General features: G+C 40.9%; 1 protein-coding gene across 3 annotated transcripts in view; it reads right to left on the reverse strand.

The window, feature by feature from the left end:
* The window catches only part of grik2 (glutamate receptor, ionotropic, kainate 2), a 296,354-nt gene that overhangs the window by 98,679 nt on the left and 174,444 nt on the right, over positions 1-23,231 (reverse strand). For all 3 annotated transcript variants that reach the window (XM_059339534.1, XM_059339535.1, XM_059339536.1), the window contains 3 exons: positions 22,499-22,642; positions 18,854-18,961; positions 6,813-6,926 (listed from right to left, as the gene is read on the reverse strand). In XM_059339534.1, the coding sequence (XP_059195517.1) occupies positions 6,813-6,926; positions 18,854-18,961; positions 22,499-22,642 (366 nt within the window). The remainder of the gene's footprint in view (positions 1-6,812; positions 6,927-18,853; positions 18,962-22,498; positions 22,643-23,231) is intronic.

Below are 23,231 nucleotides of genomic sequence, written 5' to 3' on the forward strand. Positions count from 1 at the left end.
ACAGTACATGTGTTGAAGATGCACTGTGGTTTCCCAAATAATAATACATTGATTAATAAAAAGGCTAACACTGTGACTGTAAATCTGTGCCTACAATCAATTAATACAATACGTTTTATATATTTAAATCTGATCTAAGTTTGTATTTGTAACTGCAACAACTGTAACTTTTATAATTGGTAGTATTACCAGCATTTAAAATAGTGTATGCCTTGATGTAGTTCAAGATGTGGGGGATTATGTAATTCATTTATTATTTTATTAACTTATTGCTATATATATATATATATATATATATATATATATATATATATATATACATATATGTATGTATGTATGTATGTGTGTGTATATATGAGAGGCCTTTGTGAAATGCAATCAATCCAATATATATGATGTATTTAAATATAGTTTTAATTACATAATCAGTGATGACATTCGTCACTTTTGGGCCAGGGTAACCCACTACCTGCCACTCTGAACACACATGCAAACACAAACACACACTCCCTATCATCTCCTGCAGCAACGCTGCAGACGGAAGCCGCTGCATTTTTAATTAAAAAGATAGAGTGAAGGAGAAGCTGAGTATCTCTGTGAAGCAAACCTAATTAAAGGTATAGCACATCCATGACTCTCTGCAGACTCTCCTTAAACACAAAATCAAGACCATTCTTCTCCAACAAATTAAACACAATGGATTTCGTCCGTCTGCAAAAACAAATGATCGTGCCTTATTTGAGTCATTTTCAAACATTTATTTTAGTTTTATTGATTTCCTCCCATGAAGTGCAGCTGTAGTGGAGAACAGAGCGAATCATCCAGGTGCTCAGCATGCAGTGGTGATGTGAGACTAATGGCCATTGTAAAATATATACTTGATAAAATATATATCATATAAATATAACTAAGGAAGATAGTGAAGAGACTGTGATATTAACACTTATTTATTTAAAAAACAATAAATGTATGCTATTTAGAAATCCAAATTAAGGGTGGTAAACTTTGCATATCAAGAGTGTATGTATTATTTTGATCTTTTATTTTCTTTTAGTATAACTCTTACTATTGCCCTCACTGTTATGCACCAAACACTAAGGCAAAACTCCTCAAATGTGAAAACCTATTCTGCAATAAACCAAATTCTGATGTATACATTTTTCTTGACGTGTGTGTATTTGTACTATCTTTACAAAGAGAACATGATAGGTTGGTATGTTCTTAGAAGAAAATGTCCATACCTTGTTATAATAAGAAAAAGAGAAGACACTGTTTCTGACATTAGGTAGAACAAACGACTTGGATTGGTTTGATGAAGTAAATGTAAACTCGTGAAAATAAATGGTATGTGCAAAAGGGGAGAACTGCAGAAAATCTTTGGAAGAATGATAAATTAAAGCTAATCCAAACAGTTATGAATGAACACTAACTAATTCATTTAAATGAAATTCTATGGCTAAACAACAGACTACAACATCAGAGACATTTTCATGTTCTTAATGTTATGATATAGTACAGTACTTATTTGTCATTATGATCTTGTGAACAATGCAGCCGGTTATATTTATTAGTCATCTTTCTACATCTGTCTCCTCCTGAATGTGATACATCCTTGGAGATCTGTCGGCTCTTACACAGGCTTGTTAGCATTTACTCGCATCTTTTCAAAAAAAGTTGCCCTGATCACTGACTGCCGAATGGAAATGAGACCTGATCAGGGACCAGAGGTTGTTTTGTTTTCCAGCCAAACGTTTTAATCAGCGGGTGGACAGTTGCTGTCTTCCTTTTCGCTTTCAGATGCTGTTTGTCTGTATGTGCTGAAGACAAAGGACACAGTTTCATACAAGGAATATTGGTAGCTCATCGATAGATTGCATGGTGAAGGTAAATAAAAGTCATAAAATGTATTATGTGTCAATAAACTGTTTGCTATGTTTAATATACTAAGCACCTACTGACAAAGGCAAACCTATCCTTCTATCCCACTCTACAAGACTCTACATGTGTTCAATAATTCAATGTGTCAATATTGCAATAGATAGGCACAAGGTACTTGACTTAATACATAATATTCTTCATCTTTAGATGTTTTGATTTTCCCAACAGTGTATAGAATGTAAATCAGAGCTTAAATACATGCTCTACTATCCGTGTGCAGTGGCTAATAAAACATGGTTGTTTCTGTGGAAGTGGAAGCAGGCCTGCTCCCTGCTCTCTCCAAGACATTACACAGTATATTATCCGGAGCTCCAGCCATTAGCCTAAAGGTACTTCATTTCCACCGCAACATTACGGGAGTGATTTTCCAAAGTAGATAAACTGTTGATAGGCCAAGATCTGAACAGTAATTACATCATGTTTTATAGTACATAATCCCTGAGAAAATGATGAGAAGCTGGATGAAAGTGTGCATCAATCAAATGTAACAAACCCAATTATTGTCAGCCCTCCCTTCTTGTCCTCGCTGCTCACAGCCATCACACATCTCCCCATGACTCATTCCTGATATGGCAATTACAGCTGTGGAGAGTCTTTGCTAATAACTGCAATCCAATCACTTCACAGCACGCGCGGAAGGAAAGAAGGCCCACGATAAATAATGACAACCCGCAATTTACTTGATATTGTTATTTTTACGCTTGCCTCCTCAATAACAGAATCATAAATGGCTTTAATTTGGCTTGCTTCTACAAGTTTTCCTCCACTGTCATGGCTCTCACATGGCACACAGCCTGTGCCTATTGTTTGTAGCAGTACAGGCATGTAAATGTTCACACTCAATGTATGGTAAGTAATCTGTTCAGTGACAGATATTAATTGAAATAATTTCTAGGGCTGTCAATCAATTAAAATATTTAATCGCGGTTAATCACATGATTGTCCATAGTTTACTCACGATTAATCGCAAATTATTTTTGTTTACATGACTGGAAAAGGTGAGTTGGTCATCAATCATCACCCCTAAGTTTCTCACCGCCCTGGTGGGGGCAAGACACAGAGTCAATTTTGATGTTGATGTTGTGGTGTATTGTAGGTGTAGCAGGGAGGACCAGCAGTTCAGTTTTTGAGAACTTCGGCTGGAGACGATGTGCCTTCATCCATGTGTCTGAGAGGCAGTCAGAGACCCGAGCAGAGACCGTGGGGGCATCAGGAGGAAATGACAGATAGAGATGAGTGACACCTGCATAGCAGTGATTGGAAAAACGGTGTGATAATCTTTCCCAGGGAGGTGGTGTAGATAGCGAATAGCAAGGGCCCCAGCACTGAGCCCTGGGGGACTCCTGTGGTGAGGCGATTCGAAGTTGACAACTGTCCATGCCAGGATACACTGAATGAGCGTCATGTTAGGTAGGATTCAAACCAGGACAGAGCCAAGCCAGAGATGCCCATTTTAGAGAGAGTCGAGAGGAGGATGCGATGGTTAACCGTGTCAAAGGCAGCTGATAAGTTAAGCAGAATGAGAACTGAGGACTCCGCTGCTGTTCTTGCTTCTTTTAAGGCTTCTGTCACAGACAACAGAGCAGTTTCAGTCGAGTGACCGCTCTTGAAATCAGATTGATTTGGATCAAGAAGATTGTTCTGTAGGAGGAATTCTGAGAGTTGCTTAGCGACCGCCCGTTCAATAGTTTTGGATAAGAATGAAAGAAGTGAGACAAGACGATCGTTCTTGACTTCAGCAGGATTGAGAGAGGATTTCTTGAGTAGAGGTGTTCCCCGAGCTGGGACAGACATTGGGGGGGGGGGGGGGGGGGGGGGGGGACAGGGTGAGGAGGGCTACACTGATCCCATCTTTTGAAGGGGTTCTTGCAGCGGGTCAAGAGACAATGCCCAGTTATGCATGGTCCTCCCTACAATAGGGACTGGCCTTGAGACTTTTCCAGCAGTAGTTCTCCAGCTTTGAAGGGATCCCTGTCGTAACATAACATTGGATCATAACATTGGGCTGCAGCCCAAGTACTCCTTCATGACCTGATTTGAGGGCATTGTTATTGTTATAGGCATTGTCATTCAAGACAGCTTTGCTGCTCACACTGACCTTAGCTAAGAGATTATGGGAACTAAACCTGCTGGTGCAGTTGCTTGCTGCTTCATGGTGACCGCAGCAGCACTAATCTCAAACAAAATCTCTCTTTTATTCCCAAGAATTTAAATGAGTTTTTTTTCCGTTCAGGGTGTACAGAGCTCCACCACATGTGTGGGGACAGGGAGGCAAAATTTTTTGGCTTTTCCCAGTTTGTTGACATAACACTGGCATGTTACCCACAGTCCCCATCAGACGCACTGAAACATTGTTTGTACACTAGGTGTGGCAGATAAAGCGGTATGCGAGAAACATCTTGTGAGATTGATTTGTTAGTGTATGTGGTCCAGGCACTCCATGCCCAGGATGGCAGTGTCATGGTCTTGTTTAGTTGGGTTAGTGTCAAGGACATAATTATATACAGTAGTGTTGTGGTCTTTGCCCTGTTTGTTCATAAGGTTTAATGTCTTGGACATGTCAGGCTCCTTTTCAGGGTCTATGCTTGCTGGAACAACTCAGGAGTCGTAAAAAGGGTGCTGCACCTGACTCTCCTCTGGGCAGTATACAACTACAGTTCATGTTCCCATGCTCTGTGATGAGCAAGGAAATGTCAACATTTGCATACTTTCTAGATAGGCTGGGGGTAATTTCAGTATAGAGTGCTGGGTGGCCCACTGACCATTTTCTAATTCACAATAAACAAATTCAAAATGGCAAGCTATTTGGAATGGAAAAATGTGTTGGGGTGCAGAAGAGGATCTCCCCTAACCTCAGACAGAAGTCCAGACCATGCCATGAATGTCCTTAAACCCAAGAAATGTCCTTGCATACACCTGGTCTGTGTGGGACTGCTGCAACTGGATTATAGGCCTTTTAATGTTTATTCATTTTATTTGATTAATATTACTTTTGTTTGTTTATTTATTTGACCCTAGCCTCCTGTCATTTTGCAAAAGTGGCCCTCAGGCAGAGCAAGTTGAGTATCTCTGCTGTAACATCTACTGTGATTACATGTCAACAGGTCCATCTCCATGACAACTGAACAAACCAGAGCTGCAGAAAAACTGGTAGGTAGACCCTATATTGGTTCTTAATGTTGTATTAATGCTGCTAAACTGGTATGTAATTCTGGTTTAGAATACCTAAGGTAATTTAAAAAGGTTACGAGATATGTCTTGTAAAACAACAAGATAATTGACCTTGAAAAAAACAGCACGAGTAATATGTGTGTAATCACAGAATATAAACTTTGATTTATATCATAAACCTCCACCACAATTATTACATATTACATCAAACGACATGAAGATACTAAAGGCAACTTAATATTAATGTACATATGTATGCATTTCTTGTGATGCTTTCCTCACCAGAGGAAATAATTGCAATAAAGAAATAGAAAAGACAGATTTTACTGCTTCTTCTCAAAGTTAGATCAAAATTCATTGGACTTTGACACCACTCGCACGAGAGACAATAACACAACATGCCTGATAAATTGGTCTGTAGAAGGCAGAGCCATAAACCATGAAATCTTATTGGACAATCAATCAGTCAATTTTCCCTGCCTGAGCCTGCTCCCACCAAATTGGAGTCCTCCACAGTGGTGAAGTCAACTGGCAATTTGGGAGTGCAGTGCTTTGGGGTACTCTACTTCAATTGAGTCGGAGAGCAGCATCCCCAGAAAGTGCTCTAAACAGAAAGGGCAGCTCAGGCAAAGCAGTGAAGGATTTTTCAAGAGGAAAAGCTTAAAAATAATGACATCTTTGGAGGGAGTCTGTTATGGCTGAGAGCTGTTCTGGCCTTCTATAATTGGTCCCACATAAAGCACCATTACAATTTGATTTGGCTATAAACAGACATTTAAAGCTGCAATATTTAATTTGCAAAATGGCAATGAGAGGTAACTGTTTGAATTTTGTAGACTTTCTTAGAAATCCTGTTAGATAACATTATTGTACTGCACAGAGCAGGTTTATGTTGAGGGGATGGGTCTGTGTGTTACTTCTTTACCAAAGACCTGATCATACACCAATCTGAATCAACTGATGATTGGCTGACAAATGCATTCCATTTCAATTTCCTTTTCCATGGCCATCACTGAGTAAGGTGTGTAACTGTACCAAGCCCTGAATACACCTGCTTTTTTTTTCTTTTACTATTTTCAGCGGCTATATTTAAACAGTAATTTCAGGCTAAAAGCCAGTGCACTATGATTCAATACTGATTATATTGTGCTTGGACTACAAGCACATCTTGTTTTGGGCTATTATACATAGGTTTCAAGTACTTGTCTGGAAAAGGCCAATTTTCCTGTAGTCTATTATACGCATTAGCCACATCTTTCCTCTAGTCTGCATGCTATACAAAACAAAACTGGAGGGCTGAAGGGCAATATTGCAGTTTGGGACCCAACTTCCAACTCCGCACCTATTTCTATTGCTATTTCTCCGATTCTGTACATTGTATTGAATGCACCCGATCACCTTTAAGTGCCCATTAGGCACATACAGCACAAAGCAGGCTTCTCCTAGTGGCTTCATTGTACGTTGCCAAGAACCTGCTGTGTCTATGCTGCTGCCTGCTCACTCAGCCCCGCCTCCACCCCCAGCATCCACCTGCAGACTGCAACTGGGGGGGGGGATACATATTCATCACTCCTCAACACTTCATGTGAATTACCTGTGAGGAGTGATGAGGTCTCTAAATGTAAATGTTATTCTTCTGTTGCAATAAACATTGCAAAAACAATCTCTCTGACTGAAATAGATTAATTTGAAAAAGAAAGTACCAGTATGGTGGAGACAATCAGCGATCGATTGGATAAGGAATCAGAGACGTTAGTCGTCTTCCCCTTCTGGTTTTCCGTCATGTTCAGGCCACTTGGAGGGTCCCAGGTACCAATCTGTAAAAGACATACACTCATTTAGATTTTTAACTGGTTCCAGGACAGATAGATACATGCAAAATCAGTAAAATTATACAGGCATAAAGACACAGACACAGACACAACATGGTTAGTCATGGGAACTCTTTACTACATTGATTTAAAAACTAATATTAGTCTGCTAAACTTTGGGCTCATCTGAAATTTCTACTTTTTGAGATGAAAGCAGTGGCAATCTCATCGTGAGAGGAAGATTAACTCAAAGGAAGCAGAGGGTAAATGCAAGAAAAAAAGCACTTCCGTTTCAGTCTGGTATTTAGAAAGTACCAGAGTAGCAAGTACTGTTTTTCTGATTCAAAAGAAATGTATTTCCTGTAACTCAAGGCTGGAACACACTGCGCTGTCTGGATATGACTGAATATCCGGACATTTAGAGCACTTTTGTTTTATACTTTTTTACTTTTTGAGTGGAATATTATTATATTATATAATGGATATTTTTAAATGCACAAAGCTAGTGAATGAAAAATGGACAACTCTGCATATTAGGCAACTTAAACATGTTGAGGTAAGGGAAATATGGTTTTGGTTAATATAAAGGCAAACTTGGACCTCATGCCTGTGATGGGCTGCAAACTGTGATCTTTTCATTAGCACAACAAAACCATCCACCACCCAAACCTCCACACTTGTGTCCACTCCTGACCACTTTGGTCCTTCTTGCCACATGAAGGACACACTACCTCCTGCATTGCTTTGGCACATGAATTGGGGGCCCCAATTTTTTCCATTGTGGATGTTAATGCTAGGGACACTGAGGTGGTAAACATATTTATGCGTGTCGGAAAAGAAGACATGTTTTTAAATTGTTCACAGCAAACACACATGCAGAGGTGTAGAGTATCTGGACACATCCGGCCCGTTGGCTGTCTCTGTGCGGCGCGTGTCAGGTTACTTGGAAAATCACAAACGCAGTGCTTTCATTTTGAAGACATTACATATGTGCGTGCCTGCATACACACCTGCACAGAATTCGTTTCACAAAAACACTAAGTTATCTTGTTGCTTAAATGGTATCTCACTGCAAAAACAGAAAAGTTGATAGGGAATGTAGACTTTTTAACATGGACATGAAGTATTTGTAATATGCTTTTTGCATAAAGTTAATAAATTGCTGGTTTACTGCAAAACATACATGCTCTATATTGTTTTTATGGTTTGAATGTATGTTGTGTTTAAAAGCCAGATAATGATTGGAGGTTTTACTACTATATTTTACTATATTTGATTTACTCCACATTAACATAGTCTTATCATAGCACGTATTCTTACTAGTAGCAGCTCAAGAGTATATCATTTGCAGCATTTTATAAAGCGATGAAATTAATATTGAGCAGAATTAAGTTCAGACTATTGGTTTGGCCCTCTGCAACCTACGCAGTATCTCATGTGGCCCCTTGGGAAAATTAATTGCCCACCCCTGGTATAGACCATACCCAGACTACCCCTGTCTTACTATTCTGGATACGTAGATAGGATAAGGTGCCGTACCCTGGGGACAGTGTTGACAGCTGTGTGAACCCTCAACACTGTCAGGGGCACTTTCTTTTAAACTCCCACTGGGAATAATGTTAGAGATGATCTAGGATCTGGATTGGCCCTGTGGCCTTTTGGTGAGTTGGTGGAGGACAACACTGAGGAGGGCTGAAAGGAGGAGGGGAGCTGCCAGGGGAAGTAAGAAAAAAGAAGAGGATGGCGAAGCTATCAGATCGTGCCTCAAGGCTTCTCTTGTCCTCTCTCAACTCCCCCTCAAGTCTCCACAGCCAAGCCTCCTTGTCAGCACCCCCCACCCTCCGTCCAACCCCACCGACCTGAGCACAGGGACCACAAACACTCCAACCCACACCAGCCGCACACTCCTCAGGGCTCCTCTGATACCCCGCACGAGGGCCATAGATAGGCTTTGTAATTGCAAATCAACTCTTTAATTCAGGCTTCATGAGGCTGGAGGGCTTCTGAAGGGGTTTTTATTAATAGAGTAAATTATTCATGGAGGTGCAGGCGCACATAGACCAGAGGTCAGGAGCTGCTGAGAGGCGAACACCGGTGAGAATGCTGAAGTGTGAAGTGTTTGCGGCTGCATTTGAGAATATTATTTGTTTCGGGGGAATTAGCAGGTTATCTTCCCGCTGATAATCTCATGAATCTTAAAGCGACTACTGAACAATAAAAATGCCATTCCTAGGAAAATATGTAAACCATAGATGCAGCTATTCACAGGTGTGCATAAACACATGCTAAAGTATATGCCATTACATGCCATGGTTCATTCTAACTGACATTAGGTGAATAGGGTCTGGATTTTATTTGGATGTTTGCCATATCAAAAGGATAGATTTAAAAGTTATAATCTGTAGCATTTGCATACTGCAGCAGAAAATTGTAAAAGACATAAAAGTAAAATAATGTGGGCACAAAGTAAGTCTGAACTTTATCTCTCAAAGTAACGTATTGTTTGTACAGGCACTAACACTGTGTCATAAGATACAGGCCCCTGATTCATCCCAGTGCTGATGGCTGAGGCATCAATCTAAAAGGCCACACAAAAAAAATTTAATGTTTGTCTGTAAAAGTAAGAGTTGGACCTGTTCTTCTTTTACAGCAATGCAATGCATTGATCATTTGGCAGAGCACTGCCCTGCAGATCAAATACATCCAGTTCACATTCCTGCAAGACTACTGTGTAAAACCAACAGCATAATTCTACTTTGTACCCAATGATCATGGAGGATAAAGTGATAGTCACTCTGATAAATGGAGCGACGCCTGCGAGCTAGTTCAGGCAGGCAACTCGAGCTGTGCTGCCATACACGTGACATGCCCCACTCCTCATACATCCTCCACTAAAACACACCCTCTATCCAATCTGGCGCTCTATTTAAGATGAGAGTAATCCTCGCTCTCCTCTGCCTGCCTATGCTGCTGCTACATCTGTACTGCCGCTTGCTTTCTCAGCTCTGTAAGCCTTGTGTGCGTTCATTTTCCTGCGATTTCAACCTACCTCGTGGCTCGTTGGATGCCATGCCCTTAGACGTCTCCGATTCATAGTAAGTCTCAGACCTCCGGAGAGTATACAGCTTTATCCCCGAACCAGCTCAGGCTTCTGTCTCACTCCGGGCTCGAAGCGGAAGGGCCTTCGCCGCGCCACAGCTCACGCATTTAATGCAAGCGGCTCGTCGGATGGCCGTGCAACGCATTCTGGAAACACTCCATGCATGTAACATTCAGTTCTTTCACTGGCGGTCTCAACCACGAAGAGCTCTTCATCTACCTTCATTTTTAGACGAGCAACAGGTGAAGCGGCAGCTAAGTGCGCGCGCCGCTCCCCACCGGCTTTTGTCATCCTGCGGCCAACGTTCCTCCAAAAAGAATCAAGCAGTCCGTGCCCAGTACTGCAGAAGCATTCATCCTGTTTTTCTTGGTGAAATAAAGTCAGCAATCAATGTAACCAACGCAGAATTAATCCCTGGAAGAAAACGCCGATTCCTCTGCCTCCAATGTAAACAACCGTGACGTAATCTGACACGGCCAGTGCTCCCGCGCTACCTGCTGACGTCACACCCCACACAACCCTGGGAAATGCAGTCTCAGCTCCACCCATGGGCTCCAGACCCCTGCCACCTGCAGCAGCAATTCATGAGTCCCTCAGGAATCAAATACTAAGGTATTTTATTCTTTCGTTAAAATGAATAAATATGCACAATGATTTTTATAAACAAATGATGGGTAGTTTTAACAGGCATAAATCAATAATTATAGTAAGAGCTTTGGATGCATATGTCGGCCATGGTATAAAAGAGTATCAATCATTTAATAAATGCTTAATTAATTTGAATATAATATAAGAATAATGATATCATTTTAATAAATATATCTTTCTTGAAGAAAGAAAAAAAAAAAAAAAAAACCTGTGCTTATCTCGGCAGGCCAGGACATAAATCTGGTGTAGCTTAGCTCCTCAAGAGCCTTTTGCTTGTTCCATGCTTCTGTTAATAATGTCCAAATTATTAAGCCTACAGGTGTCGGTGCATGGTGAGGAAGCAGATATCAGATGCCACCTAAGTCATGCCACGTCACCCCTCTCAATGGCACCTGTCAGCATGTAATGGTGTTCCAAATTGAATTCTGGTTTAATGCCATTTGGTTGGCGCAGTAGCCATGCTTTCGTATCTGTATCTGAAGCATGCTGGATCCTTCACAACTCCTGTAAATACCCTTTCATCCTGCATCTTTTAGAATAATTTCTAGTCATAGATTTTCCTTTCCCTCCACCTCTTGCAGCATGTCTGTAGTTTTAAGCTTATTCAATGAGCTTATTCAATGAGCTAGGTGTCATAGAACAATAAAATAAATAAATATAATTAATAAATTAAATTGTCATTATTAAAAGTGCAACATAATTTGTGCGCAATCCCATTCATTGCAAAGAAAAGTATTTAAGCAGGAATAAAGAAGGAAATTCTGAATAAATTGACCAATAATAATGTGTGTGTATATATATATAATATATGCGTGTGGTTATGCAAACAATATATATATTTTATTTAGTAGTGACATTTCATGTGATATTGCCGAGTTTAATGATTTTTATGTTTGTGTATAAAAGAGTCTCCAGTGTTCATTTAGTATCGCAGTAGCCCTGAGATATGTGCTGCTTTCAGCCTGTTTGTTGTGGTTTTAGTATCTGCATCTCCTCCTTGAGGGTAGCAGTTAGAACAGGTGATGTGCTGGGTGGGATGAGTCCCTCAGAATACTGCAGGTTTCCGTGGCAGCGGGACCTGTACAGCTTCTCTAATGAGAGGAGAGCACAGCTGTTGATTTATGTGCTGTATTGATCACCTTAACTTTGCCATGCGCATCATTCCTTGACACAAGCTGTCGTCATCTCAAAACTTGACTACTGTAACACCCTCCTGACAGGCCTGCCAGCCTGCACAATAAAACCGCTTCAGATGATCCAGAACGCGGAGGCGTGCATGGTCTACAACCAGCCAAAAAAGGTCACATGTCACACCGCTGCTCAACAAGCTCCACTGGCTACCTGTTGCAGCCTGCATCAAATTCAAATCTCTAATGCTGGCCTACAAAGTTGTCTCCGGTACTGCTCCTACCTACCTGAATGCCCTGACTCAGACATATGCTACCTCACGACCGTTGCGCTCTTCCAATGAACGGTGCCTGGCTCTGCCCCCTGTTGGTCCAAGGCAATCCAGACTCTTTGCATTTCTTGTTCCCCGCTGGTGGAACACACTACCAGTTCCAACCAGAGCAGGGGCATCCCTCTCTACCTTTTTATATAATAATAAAAAATAAAAAACCTCCTGAAAACCCAGCTCTTCAAGACACTGTAATCTCAGGTGAAGTTTGTGCTCAGAATTGCAGTTCTGGTTCCTGCTATGTGAAAATGGAACAGCATTTCGTTCTTTTTACAATGTCTATTGAGTCTTCAAATTCTCTTAGGCCAATGCAGCTCCTTCAATTGGTTTTGGGGGAATTCTTCAATATGAGTGGTTTGCAGATGCCTGGTCAACTAAAATCAGTCCCTCAGTAACCACTTAAATCCAAGGTTCTTTATGAGCATACCATATCTCCATCGCACATTTACTGTGGGGTAGTATAGGTACAAGAAAGCAATCATAGCATTCTGCAACAATGCTCCGACAGTGGAAATAATCAATAAGGTTTGCTCTTAAATACCCATTAAACAGTCTCATGCGTTTTTTATGTTTAACATAGTCATGCACTTTTAATATCTTCATATTGTGAGCTACCTTCATCTCTGGTCATGGGAATTATGTAGTTGATGCTATGAAGTTCAAAACTATATGCCTCAAGGCCAAGCCCTCCATCATGCCATGCCCTCCATTCTATCAGCTGACTCTCGATTAAGCAAATCCAACCTCTGAAGGATTTCAGACGGCTGGTGCCAGGCCACACATAGCAGTTGCACTAGATAGCATATTCCCCTTGCAGCCGCTGTGCTCTATGGGAATGGCCTCATGGTGGCTGGGGCCGGGCCCACACATAGCAGTCCCAATAGATAGCTTATTCCTCTTGCAGCCGCTGTGCTCTCGAGGAATGGCCTCACGGCGCGGTGCCAGGTCACACATAGCAGTTGCACTAGATGGCATGTTCTGCACCAAACATATGAGACTTGGTTTAACCAAAAGCTCCATTAGAGCTCATGATTCAGCCTTGTATTTCTTCTTTCTGCGCCAGCCTCCTCCTTAGTCCTGTACCTATAAAGATCTCCGTAGCTTGGCATTCATTGTATTTTTATTAGGATCGTGCCATCTGCAAGTGCAAGTAGCATAGCATGCTAGCAGGGTTTCAGTGCCATATAAGATGCCAAAACCCAGCCTCCCAGAGCATTCTTGGGAATCCCTCACTTCAGCTGCTTCTCAAAGGCCTTAAAAGGCCCATCCTCAGGCAATGACCAAGACTGCTGTTATCTATTTCAATGGTGCATAGGTTGATAGGAATGTCAAAGGAATGTCGTTTTACTATATGATATTCAATGCTAGAATACATTTTTTTCTAATGGCTCTATGGGTTTCTAAGGCGTGGCAATTATACTACTAGATCAAATTCTTTCAACTCACATTATCCTTGCAAGAAACTAATTTCTCCTTCTGTCCTTTTCTTCCATGATGAATACCTGAGTCTTCATTTCTCGACGGATCCTTCAGCACCTCTGTTCATCACTGGCGGACCAAACCTCCGACAAGATCCTGGTTCTCATCGAAGCTGCACAATCTATGCCTGAACTGTGGAATACCTCCAGAACGATACTTTCCTCATTCTTTAAGAATGGCAGCTACATCTGCAGCATCATCTGCCCATCTCAACATTAAAATTATGGGCAGATGTTGATCCTCAATGTACTAACGACATTTCAGGTTTAACAAGAATGAGAGCCTGCGTGCTCAAAAGCTCTTGAGTTCCTGCAACCTGGTCATATACAAAGAATAGATATTTGCAGCTAATCCCCGCCTAATTTCATTACTGCATCAGGTGGTTTGCTGGATCATTGATCTCATAGTTTTTGCATGTGCTGTTTTGAATTTCAGGACTCTGCTTTCACTGTTAATATTTGCCAGATGGCCTAATGATTCCAGTAGGTAGCATATTCCCCTCGTAGCCGCTGAGCTCTTGGGGAATGGCCTCACGGCGGCGGTTGCCAGGCCACACATAGCAGTTGCACTAGATAGCATATTCCCCTTGCAGCCGCTGTGCTCTTTGGGAATGGCCTCACGGCGGCTGGTGCCAGGCCACACATAGCAGTTGTACTAGATAGCATATTCCCCTTGCAGCCGCTGTGCTCTATGGGAATGGCCTCACGGTGGCTGGTGCCGGGCCCACACATAGCAGTCCCAATAGATAGCTTATTCCTCTTGCAGCCGCTGTGCTCTTGAGGAATGGCCTCACGGCGCGGTGCCAGGTCACACATAGCAGTTGCACTAGTTAGCATATTCCTCTTGCAGCCGCTGTGCTCTTTAGGAATGGCCTCACGGCGCGGTGCCAGGTCACACATAGCAGTTGCACTCGATAGCATATTCCTCTTGCAGCCAATGTGCTCTTGAGGAATGGCCTCACGGCGGCGGTGCCGGGTCCTCACATAGAACATCAGCGCTAGGCTCTGAATCTTTTGGTTTTGGGGGATTTATTGCATCACTCCTCAATACCCCCTGTAACTGCTGAGGAGTGATTTAGTCGGAGCCTAGACGCCAAATCTAAGCTATGTTTATTGTCCAATAAACACATTTTGTATCACGTGAGTTGTCTGACTGAAATGGAGCGACGCCTGCGAGCTAGTTCAGGCAGGCAACTCGAGCTGTGCTGCCATACACGTGACATGCCCCACTCCTCATACATCCTCCACTAAAACACACCCTCTATCCAATCTGGCACTCTATTTAAGATGAGAGTAATCCTCGCTCTCCTCTGCCTGCCTATGCTGCTGCTACATCTGTACTGCCGCTTGCTTTCTCAGTCCCACCACCACCCCAGCATCCACCTGTAGGCTCCGACTGGGGGATTTATTGCATCACTCCTCAATACCTCCTGTAACTGCTGAGGAGTGATTTAGTCGGAGCCTAGACGCCAAATCTAAGCTATGTTTATTGTCCAATAAACACATTTTGTATCACGTGAGTTGTCTGACTGAAATGGTAAATCGGTTGGAATGCACAGATTCACTTTTATTCAATGCACTTATTTTAAAATACTATATATATGTAAACAAACACAGCGCAAAAAACTTTTTTTTTTAACCATTAGTGGCTTCATACAGTAGCTTCTTGAGCACAACGTGCAGAAGCAAGAACCTGGCTCTCTTAATTTCTGGCACCAACTGCCAAAAGACTTCCCGTCTCAACCAGTGTCTTCAACCCACGCCTTTGTCAACTAGGCTGCCAAGTGTATTTAATTTATTTATTTTTTTCTCACAGCCATACGCCGCATGCCGGAAATCTGGCACTGTGCCGGAATACTGTAAGTCCCGGGAGCTGCCATGCAAGACGCTGACCTGCCCATCAGGAAGCAACTGGTGTTAAGATCTTAGAAACAGACAGGGTCCAACCACTAACCCTGGGATTAGTGGGAAACCTGCTCTACCTCCTTACTGTAAAAGATAAGATAACTCGTCTCAGTTAGAACACATAGGCATGATGTAATGTTGCACTAAAGAATGTGTAACTTTTGAAAATATTTAAATATATTTGATTAAGTCAAGACAGAAAGAATGATGAACTACTAAAAAGTAGTAAAATTAGTCTTCATACGAATTCAAATTGTATTTCTATTCTGCTTGTCAAAATGTAAATTGAGTAACACTTACAGTTAAAATTTTCATAAAATGTCTATTATTTCTATTATTAGTGAAATCCATCTGAAAGAGACAGTTATGATGTGGTGCACTGAGACACTGTAGAGTTATTCTATCCAGTGCTCATCTAAACTCTGAAATACTGTCAGTGTCAGGTTTCACTGTGAACTTCCAAAACATTAGTTTGGGTATTTGGCGCCGCTGCTGAATGCTAAATAAAAAAGCTATTAAAAAGTCTTTTCATAAACAAACTGCTTTTTATTTTTTTTTACTGTGAGTGTCTACAGCTGACTTGGCAGTATGTTAATAGAGGATAGGGAGATGTTAGAGCATCTCGACGTGTCTCACGAAGCTCAGTGGATCCCAGGAGACAGTCTTGGTAGATAATCCAGATTCTGAAGGCTCCACTCACACTGTTTTGTGTTCTCTTAGCTTTAAATCTCTTCCAGATTGTTGAAATCAGCTAAATATTAGGCCACATTTTATTTCTCTGTGGGTCATTTTCATAATGTACAGACACTTAAAAGATTATGTGATAGCCCATTTTGCAGCTCTTGCTTAAAACTGGAGCAACTTCAAAAAACTGTTTTACCCATTGGTGACCTTGACACAAAAACATGGGGAAAAAGGTAAATATTAAATCAGTTAAAAGTCATCGTCCAATATTTATTTGAATGTACTATTTTTGCTTTAATTCCTATTGTGAGATGAGAAGATCAATTGACCTATGAATCCTATATGTGAAACTGTAATCAGTCCAATCCGTCCACCCAAAGTTCACGCAGACACCTACCAACACCTCTACAGCTGAATGAATGAACACGTGGTCAGTCGTGACTGTTGGTCAGGTGTTTGTTTTGGTCTCTGTACCGGCACAATAATAGCAAACCTGGTAGGCTCACATATTAAAGCTGTGCAGAATCCCTGCATTAAAAAACAATCAAAAGAGATATGCTATTTGCAACCTTTAGGTGCTGGTACATTATATACATAAAACTGTTTCTTCCTGCATGCAGTATTTACCTCTTAAAACTATATTCTTCTACTCTTCCAATCAATGGTGAAATTATACATGTGTAGAAACACCTCAAAAAATGAAATACAACTTATTTTTCATTCTGTTTTGATACCTACAGAAAGCTTAGATGTGCTATATGGCATTTACTGCCAATGTTATCCATGACTAGACATATAGATATGCATTTACACCAGGCGGCAACCACCAGGTCTGAGCAGGGAGGCAAACCAGGAAGTGCCTTAAGCTGCATTCTACCAAAAATTTCAGCAGGGGGTGCTAAATTTGGCTGCAAAAACATTTCTGTCCATTAATTTCAATGCAAAATGAGAAAACTTCTCACTTGATTTATTATCTCAGAAATAGCTAGTGAAAAATCTTCTTCAACACAATTTTATGTTAATAGTTCAAATAGTGGCCCCATTTAGAAGAAAATTACGGTGGCCGACAAGGGTCAAACGGACGGCAACGGCCCAATACGTCTCAGTTTGAGAAAACAGCTTCAAGTACAGAAACGATGCAAAATCACAAACTCAAACACAAGTCTAAACGAGGTACAAAACGAGGAACGTGGTGCAAATTAAAAAACGTGCTGCAAAAAACAAAGACAAATGCATCATCATCATCAAACGCGCTGCAAATGGAGAAACGATCTGCAAACCGAGAAACGATCTGCAAACGAAAAACCGTACAAAGCTCAGAGCCGGACAATAACTGGAAAATAAGACCAGTTAACTCCGACCGGGACAAAAGGTTCTGTTGAGCCGGAACATGAACACAGAGCCTGGTTGAGCCTCCTCCGATCTAACTTCTAACTTCACAAGTTCTCATTTTCAATTAATATTAACAGTAACACTATTATTATGATTTGAAGCCGTGTCAGTTTTGACTGTGCGTGATGGGGACCTCTGCTTGTGACTTTATAGATGCTCTTTATTTAGGCAGGGAACGTAATTCAAGTGGAAGTTTATTTTAATCAAGTGAAACTATAAGAGCTGGTTCTTTGGGAGAACGTGATACATAATTAGGCTATTATTATTTTAGTGTGCGAATGCACATTGTGCTAGTGACAACGTGTTGCCATGGTGATGAGATAAACAATGTAAAAGTACTTCAGAAGCGTTCTCGGTTTGCAGATCGTTTCTCCATTTGCAGCGCGTTTGATGATGATGATGCATTTGTCTTTGTTTTTTGCAGCACGTTTTTTAATTTGCGCCACGTTCTTCGTTTTGTACCTCGTTTAGACTTGTGTTTGAGTTTGTGATTTTGCATCGTTTCTGTACTTGAAGCTGTTTTCTCAAACTGAGATGTATTGGGCCGTTGCCGTCCGTTTGACCCTTGTCAGCCACCGTAGAAAATAGACAATAAAGATATGATTTGGGGTGTGGCTACCTTTGATTGACAGGTGACTAACTAGGCAAGTCATCATCGGGAGAGAGCAGAACAATGCGTATCCATGGGAACGTGTCAATAAAGTTATATATAACGTTATATAGATATAGAAAAAGGACGTTTCGCGGTTTGGTTTCATATCTTTGAACCTTTCACTGTATTTTCACTTAATGACAGTTTATTTGTTCATTAAAATGTCTTGTTCAGCGTTTCGTTGGACTAACAGACACTCCAAGGAGTCGCTCTTCAGTTTTCTGAGGTCAGTAATGAACATTTTGTTTTTATTTTCTGCTAACCAAAATGAACATCCCAGTTAATGCTCCAGTTAATGCTAACATGACTCAGTCAGGTTGAGGTGTAGAGAGGCGTGTAGTCAGTGATCAGATCGCTCTCACTCCTCCACAGTCCAAATATGGTCTGCTCCCCGTATCGGAAACAAGATGGCGACACAACATGGTGACGAATGTAACGCTGAACTCGATGGTTCCAACGGGCCACAAACCAATGGGTGACGTCACGGTGACTACGTCCATTATTTATACAGTCTATGATTTACACACACATTTAGTGTGTTGATTGTTCACTGCTGTTTTATCTCACCATCACATTGTTGCACCTGGTGGACTCATAATTGCACAAAAGACATATTACCTTCTCAAGCCCCTCCTCCTTCAGACTGATGACATCAAGGTCGAAGTCTGTCCTCAAGCCATTAGTCCGGTTGAAAGTGATTCTCCCAGTCAGGCCATCCCAGTGGGCCTAAAGAGAGGGAGGCAGAGAGACAGGTGAATATCACAGGAGACATACAACCATCAGCAACACGTACAGCTCTTCTTTTTTTTTCTTTTTCTTTTTTTTTTTAAACACTTTTGATGTCAGTGTTTGAGGCAAAGCAGTCAAGGAGGGAGTGAACACACACTATTTCTATTTCTACCTCTTTCACTCACGGTTGCTGTTTGTACACTGTTCCAAGATGCCTTCACAGACTCTGAGGCTGCATTTGTAACAGTGGGAAGTCAATTACCCGATCTTTACAGATATTTAGGGCTGTGATAGGATACAATGTAGCATGAAAGTGGTTCAGAGCAAGAAAGGCTTTTTCTCAGGTACAGCAAATCATCACAGCGCTGCTCCGACTGGAAGCCAGTGACTTCAGGGCCTATCTTTAGTAAGATGAGTGGGAGTCACAGATCTGGAAGTTACCCACTCAGTACAGTCAGCTGTGCTTAGAAAGCATTTGTCATGCTATTTTGACTCACTGTCTGAATATCTCCCCATTGATACCAGTGCTGTATGCAGATACAAGGATATAATACTACAAAGGAGGTTATTATCAATTACTGTTACCAACGAATGCGGTAGATATATCTGTAGACTGTTTAGAGTTTAAAGTGCGGGGCTTTGGTGCTCCACAAAGAGTCTCTCGTTCATGCTCCTCAGTGGACGATTCCTTCAGATTTTAGTGTCCAACCATCATGTCACTGCAACAATGTGCACATAAAGATAAAATTAATTTCAACTAAAAAAAATAGTAAAATCACTTGGTTGGATTATCATGACATCTGCTCAACACATACATGCTCCACTGAGGATGAACACTTTTGAAGGATTGATCTCCGATGTGTCCTGGGCTCTGAGGCAGGTGAGCTGCCGATGTTGATGTTGATGTCGATGTGAGCCAATCTGGCACCAGAATTTGTAGGCACTAAACTGAAATAAGATAACATAAAACCAGGATCCTCTTCAAGACAAGGCCTCAAGGCCAGGTAATGGAGCAGGACCCACCTTAAAGCCTCTATCATGTCCGTTGATGTTAAAAGGATGATTTTTACATCACACTTAGAAAGACAGTATTTCAACAACTGTTGAACTGAGTTCCAACCTCTTGATCTGTCTAGTACAGGGGTGGCCAACCTGTGGTTCCAGAGCCTCATGTGGCTCTTTAGGCCGCCTGCAGGGGCTCCCTGTGGCTAGACAAAAAAAATGATGTACATATTTTTACATTAAAATGTTCATTTATCAATTGTGTAGACCAAAAGCTATTTGTATTCTTCAATTGTAAAATTGTATAGCCTTTTTACAGCATATTAAAAAAGTTTTGACATTTAAGTAAACTAAAATGTGCTTCATAGCTTACGAAAGTCTCCAGCCCGGCACCTTAACCTTTAAATTATGCCAACTTTGAGTTTAGTTTTGAGTTCCCTGACATAATAATAATGTTGGTAGGCTAATTTAGACTTATTAGGCTGTTAATTTTTATTTTAGGCTCAATACAAGGTTTGCGGCTCCAATCCGCAATTTTTTTTTTTTGGCCAACAGTGGCTCTTTAGTTAGTAAAGGTTGCCCACCCCTGGTCTAGTACAACCATCTAAACAAATGTTCATTGGCACGACAGAGTTAGAAATGATCTAGCCAGACTGCCATGACAAATATCAGCATGTTCATGCTGCTCAGATGTTGGACTTTCATAATTTGAAATACACAGAGAATGAATATATTACCCTACAGTAAGACTCTAAGCATATAATCTGTATGTTTGTTTTGATCTTACTTTACCTATGGCTATGGCTGCCTCTAGTAGCTGTCAATCATTGTTTAGGCTGTTAGTCTTGTTTTTAATCAAACTGATATGCACAATATCAACTTATCATCATCAGTTATGAAATTTTAGTAAAAAAATGATTCACATTTTTATTAGCCTTTAAGAATGATGAGTCTACTTTTAAAACCATCAATCATTTAATCATTCCCTTCAACTTGACTTAGTGATGGATATTAAAATGACGTTACATGTCTTTGTGCTAGCATTGTCACAGGGTGGCTATTGAAAATAGAAGCAACTATGTCAGGACTGGTTGTGTATGTGTTCAGTTTTATTTTCCGATTGATATTTTTTAAATATTTTATGTGTATGTCAGAGAAAGCCTACTTACAACTCGAAAGAATACAATATACCTCAAAAATTACTTTTGGACAGAACTAATAAAAAAAGCTTGAACATAAAGTGAAGACAAGTGTTTTATCACAGCAGTGTGACCTTAACTTTATTAAAACAAGTCACAGTTCAGTCCTTTGTGCTGGCTTTTTGTTTTCTGTTCCCAAGAGTAAAGAACCAACTGTTCAATACACAGCCGCTCAGTGGCCCTGAGGTTCAACTGGTGAAAACTGGGTGGCAGGGGCTCTCAAGGAAGTTTTGGCCTAGTTTAAGTTTCTGTAATAGAGGCACTGAGGGTGAGAGCTAACAGAAATGACTGCAATTGACCCAGGAAAGGGGTTCTGAACTGACAAATTAACTCAAAACATCCAGTTGAACTCAATAATAAACCAAGGTGAAGGTGTCTGTACTGTGAGCCTGTGAAATGGAGAAGAAAATCCCTTTTTTCCAAAATGGAAACGTATTCATTTATTTTTTCTGATTAGATTTTGGAGGTCAAAGGTCAAAGTCATTGTTACATTGTTTTGTTTTTGGCCATAACTCAAGAATTATTTTGCCAATCATGACACATTTACATAAATGTTGAATGCAATGAAATTATGAAGCAATTTTATTTTATATCCAAGGGTCAAAGGTCAACTTCCCTGTAACATCTTGTGTCTTTCCCAAACATTTTTCCGGAAACATTTGGTCAGATACTGAATTTTTGACACTAATCTTTAAAACTGGTGTGACTATACTGTAGATTTGAAGTGCTGGGTTGAAGCATCAGCACCGAGAGGGAATAAGGAAAAGGATCAGGGCAGTAAAAGAGGAGATATGCATGGTGAAAAACTGTGAGTTTGATATAAATATTTCCAAATGTGTGGTTTCTATTTGCATATAAACCCTCACCATACAGTTTAATCGTCTTCAGTCCTCTTATGATCCCTACAAACTAAAGGAGAACAGAGCCCTAAATATAGGTAGCCTAATCCCCGGCCCTCCCACAGACAGAAAGCACAGAATGAACTGTCCCAGCTCCCAAATGCATCAAACTGTGAGTCAATTACCAAAAATGTAGATAATGTTGTATTTTTGTTTCTGCATTGTGAGATAATACTGAAATACACGGAGCAGACTCAAGATGGCTGCCCTTCTAGGGGGAGTATATATATAAGTGCAGTGAAAAATATATACAAATACACAGATAAAACATTCATAAAACAGACAATATCTATCGATATTCCCTTTCTTGACTGCCTCTTCCTTATTTACTTTCCATTCCTGTCTGCTTTCCTCCGAGCATGTGTTTTCTGTGTGAAGCTGCTGTGTATGTTGAGGAGGAAGACAGAACGGGGAGCAGGTAGAGGAGTATCTACCTCTTTGATGAGGGCCATGAAGCGGTTCCCGAAGCGCCAGGGCTTGTGTCGGTTGCACTGTAATGAGCTGACAGTGATCTGCTGAGACTGCTGCACAGCCACGGCCACCACGTGCACGGCATCATACATCAGCGCAGCGTCCGTCTGCAAGCCGAGACAGAGGGGGGAAGATACGGAGGATCATTAACATGGAATACAGCACACGACAAATCAGCAGGCAGCAGGAATCTGTTCAGAATCACAGAAATCAATATCATGATGGCAGGATCAAAACCTCACATTTAAACTCAGTTAGTATGGATTATCCAGTGTAATATATTGAACATGTAATAATATTGAAAGATATCTTAAAGAAAGAGGAAATAAAATAATAATTATTTGTGTGGTGGTGGAAAGTGTATTTTCACAAGCCTAAATATTAGTACTAGTAGTACTTTCGTGTTACCTATAATACCAGTATACAAGGTACTTTAGTTTGTGTGTGTTTCAGTATACAACAGTAAGTCCTAGTTCAGGTACATTGATAACAGTTTTCATTTCCATATTGTGTCCCATAGTCTATCATTGCCTTTAGATCCCTTTATGACAAGAGTAAAGATTCTATAACCGGAACTCTTCCAGCCATCTGAAACTCTCAATGTAGCTAGTCTAGCTGTCTAATTTACAGAGCAAAGGGTGAAAGCCAATATTCAAAAACCTGCCAGACACATTGTATGCAATTAAAATTATATAC

This window comes from Centropristis striata, chromosome 8, assembly GCF_030273125.1.
Source record: "Centropristis striata isolate RG_2023a ecotype Rhode Island chromosome 8, C.striata_1.0, whole genome shotgun sequence".
Classification (NCBI taxonomy): Eukaryota; Metazoa; Chordata; class Actinopteri; order Perciformes; family Serranidae; genus Centropristis; species Centropristis striata.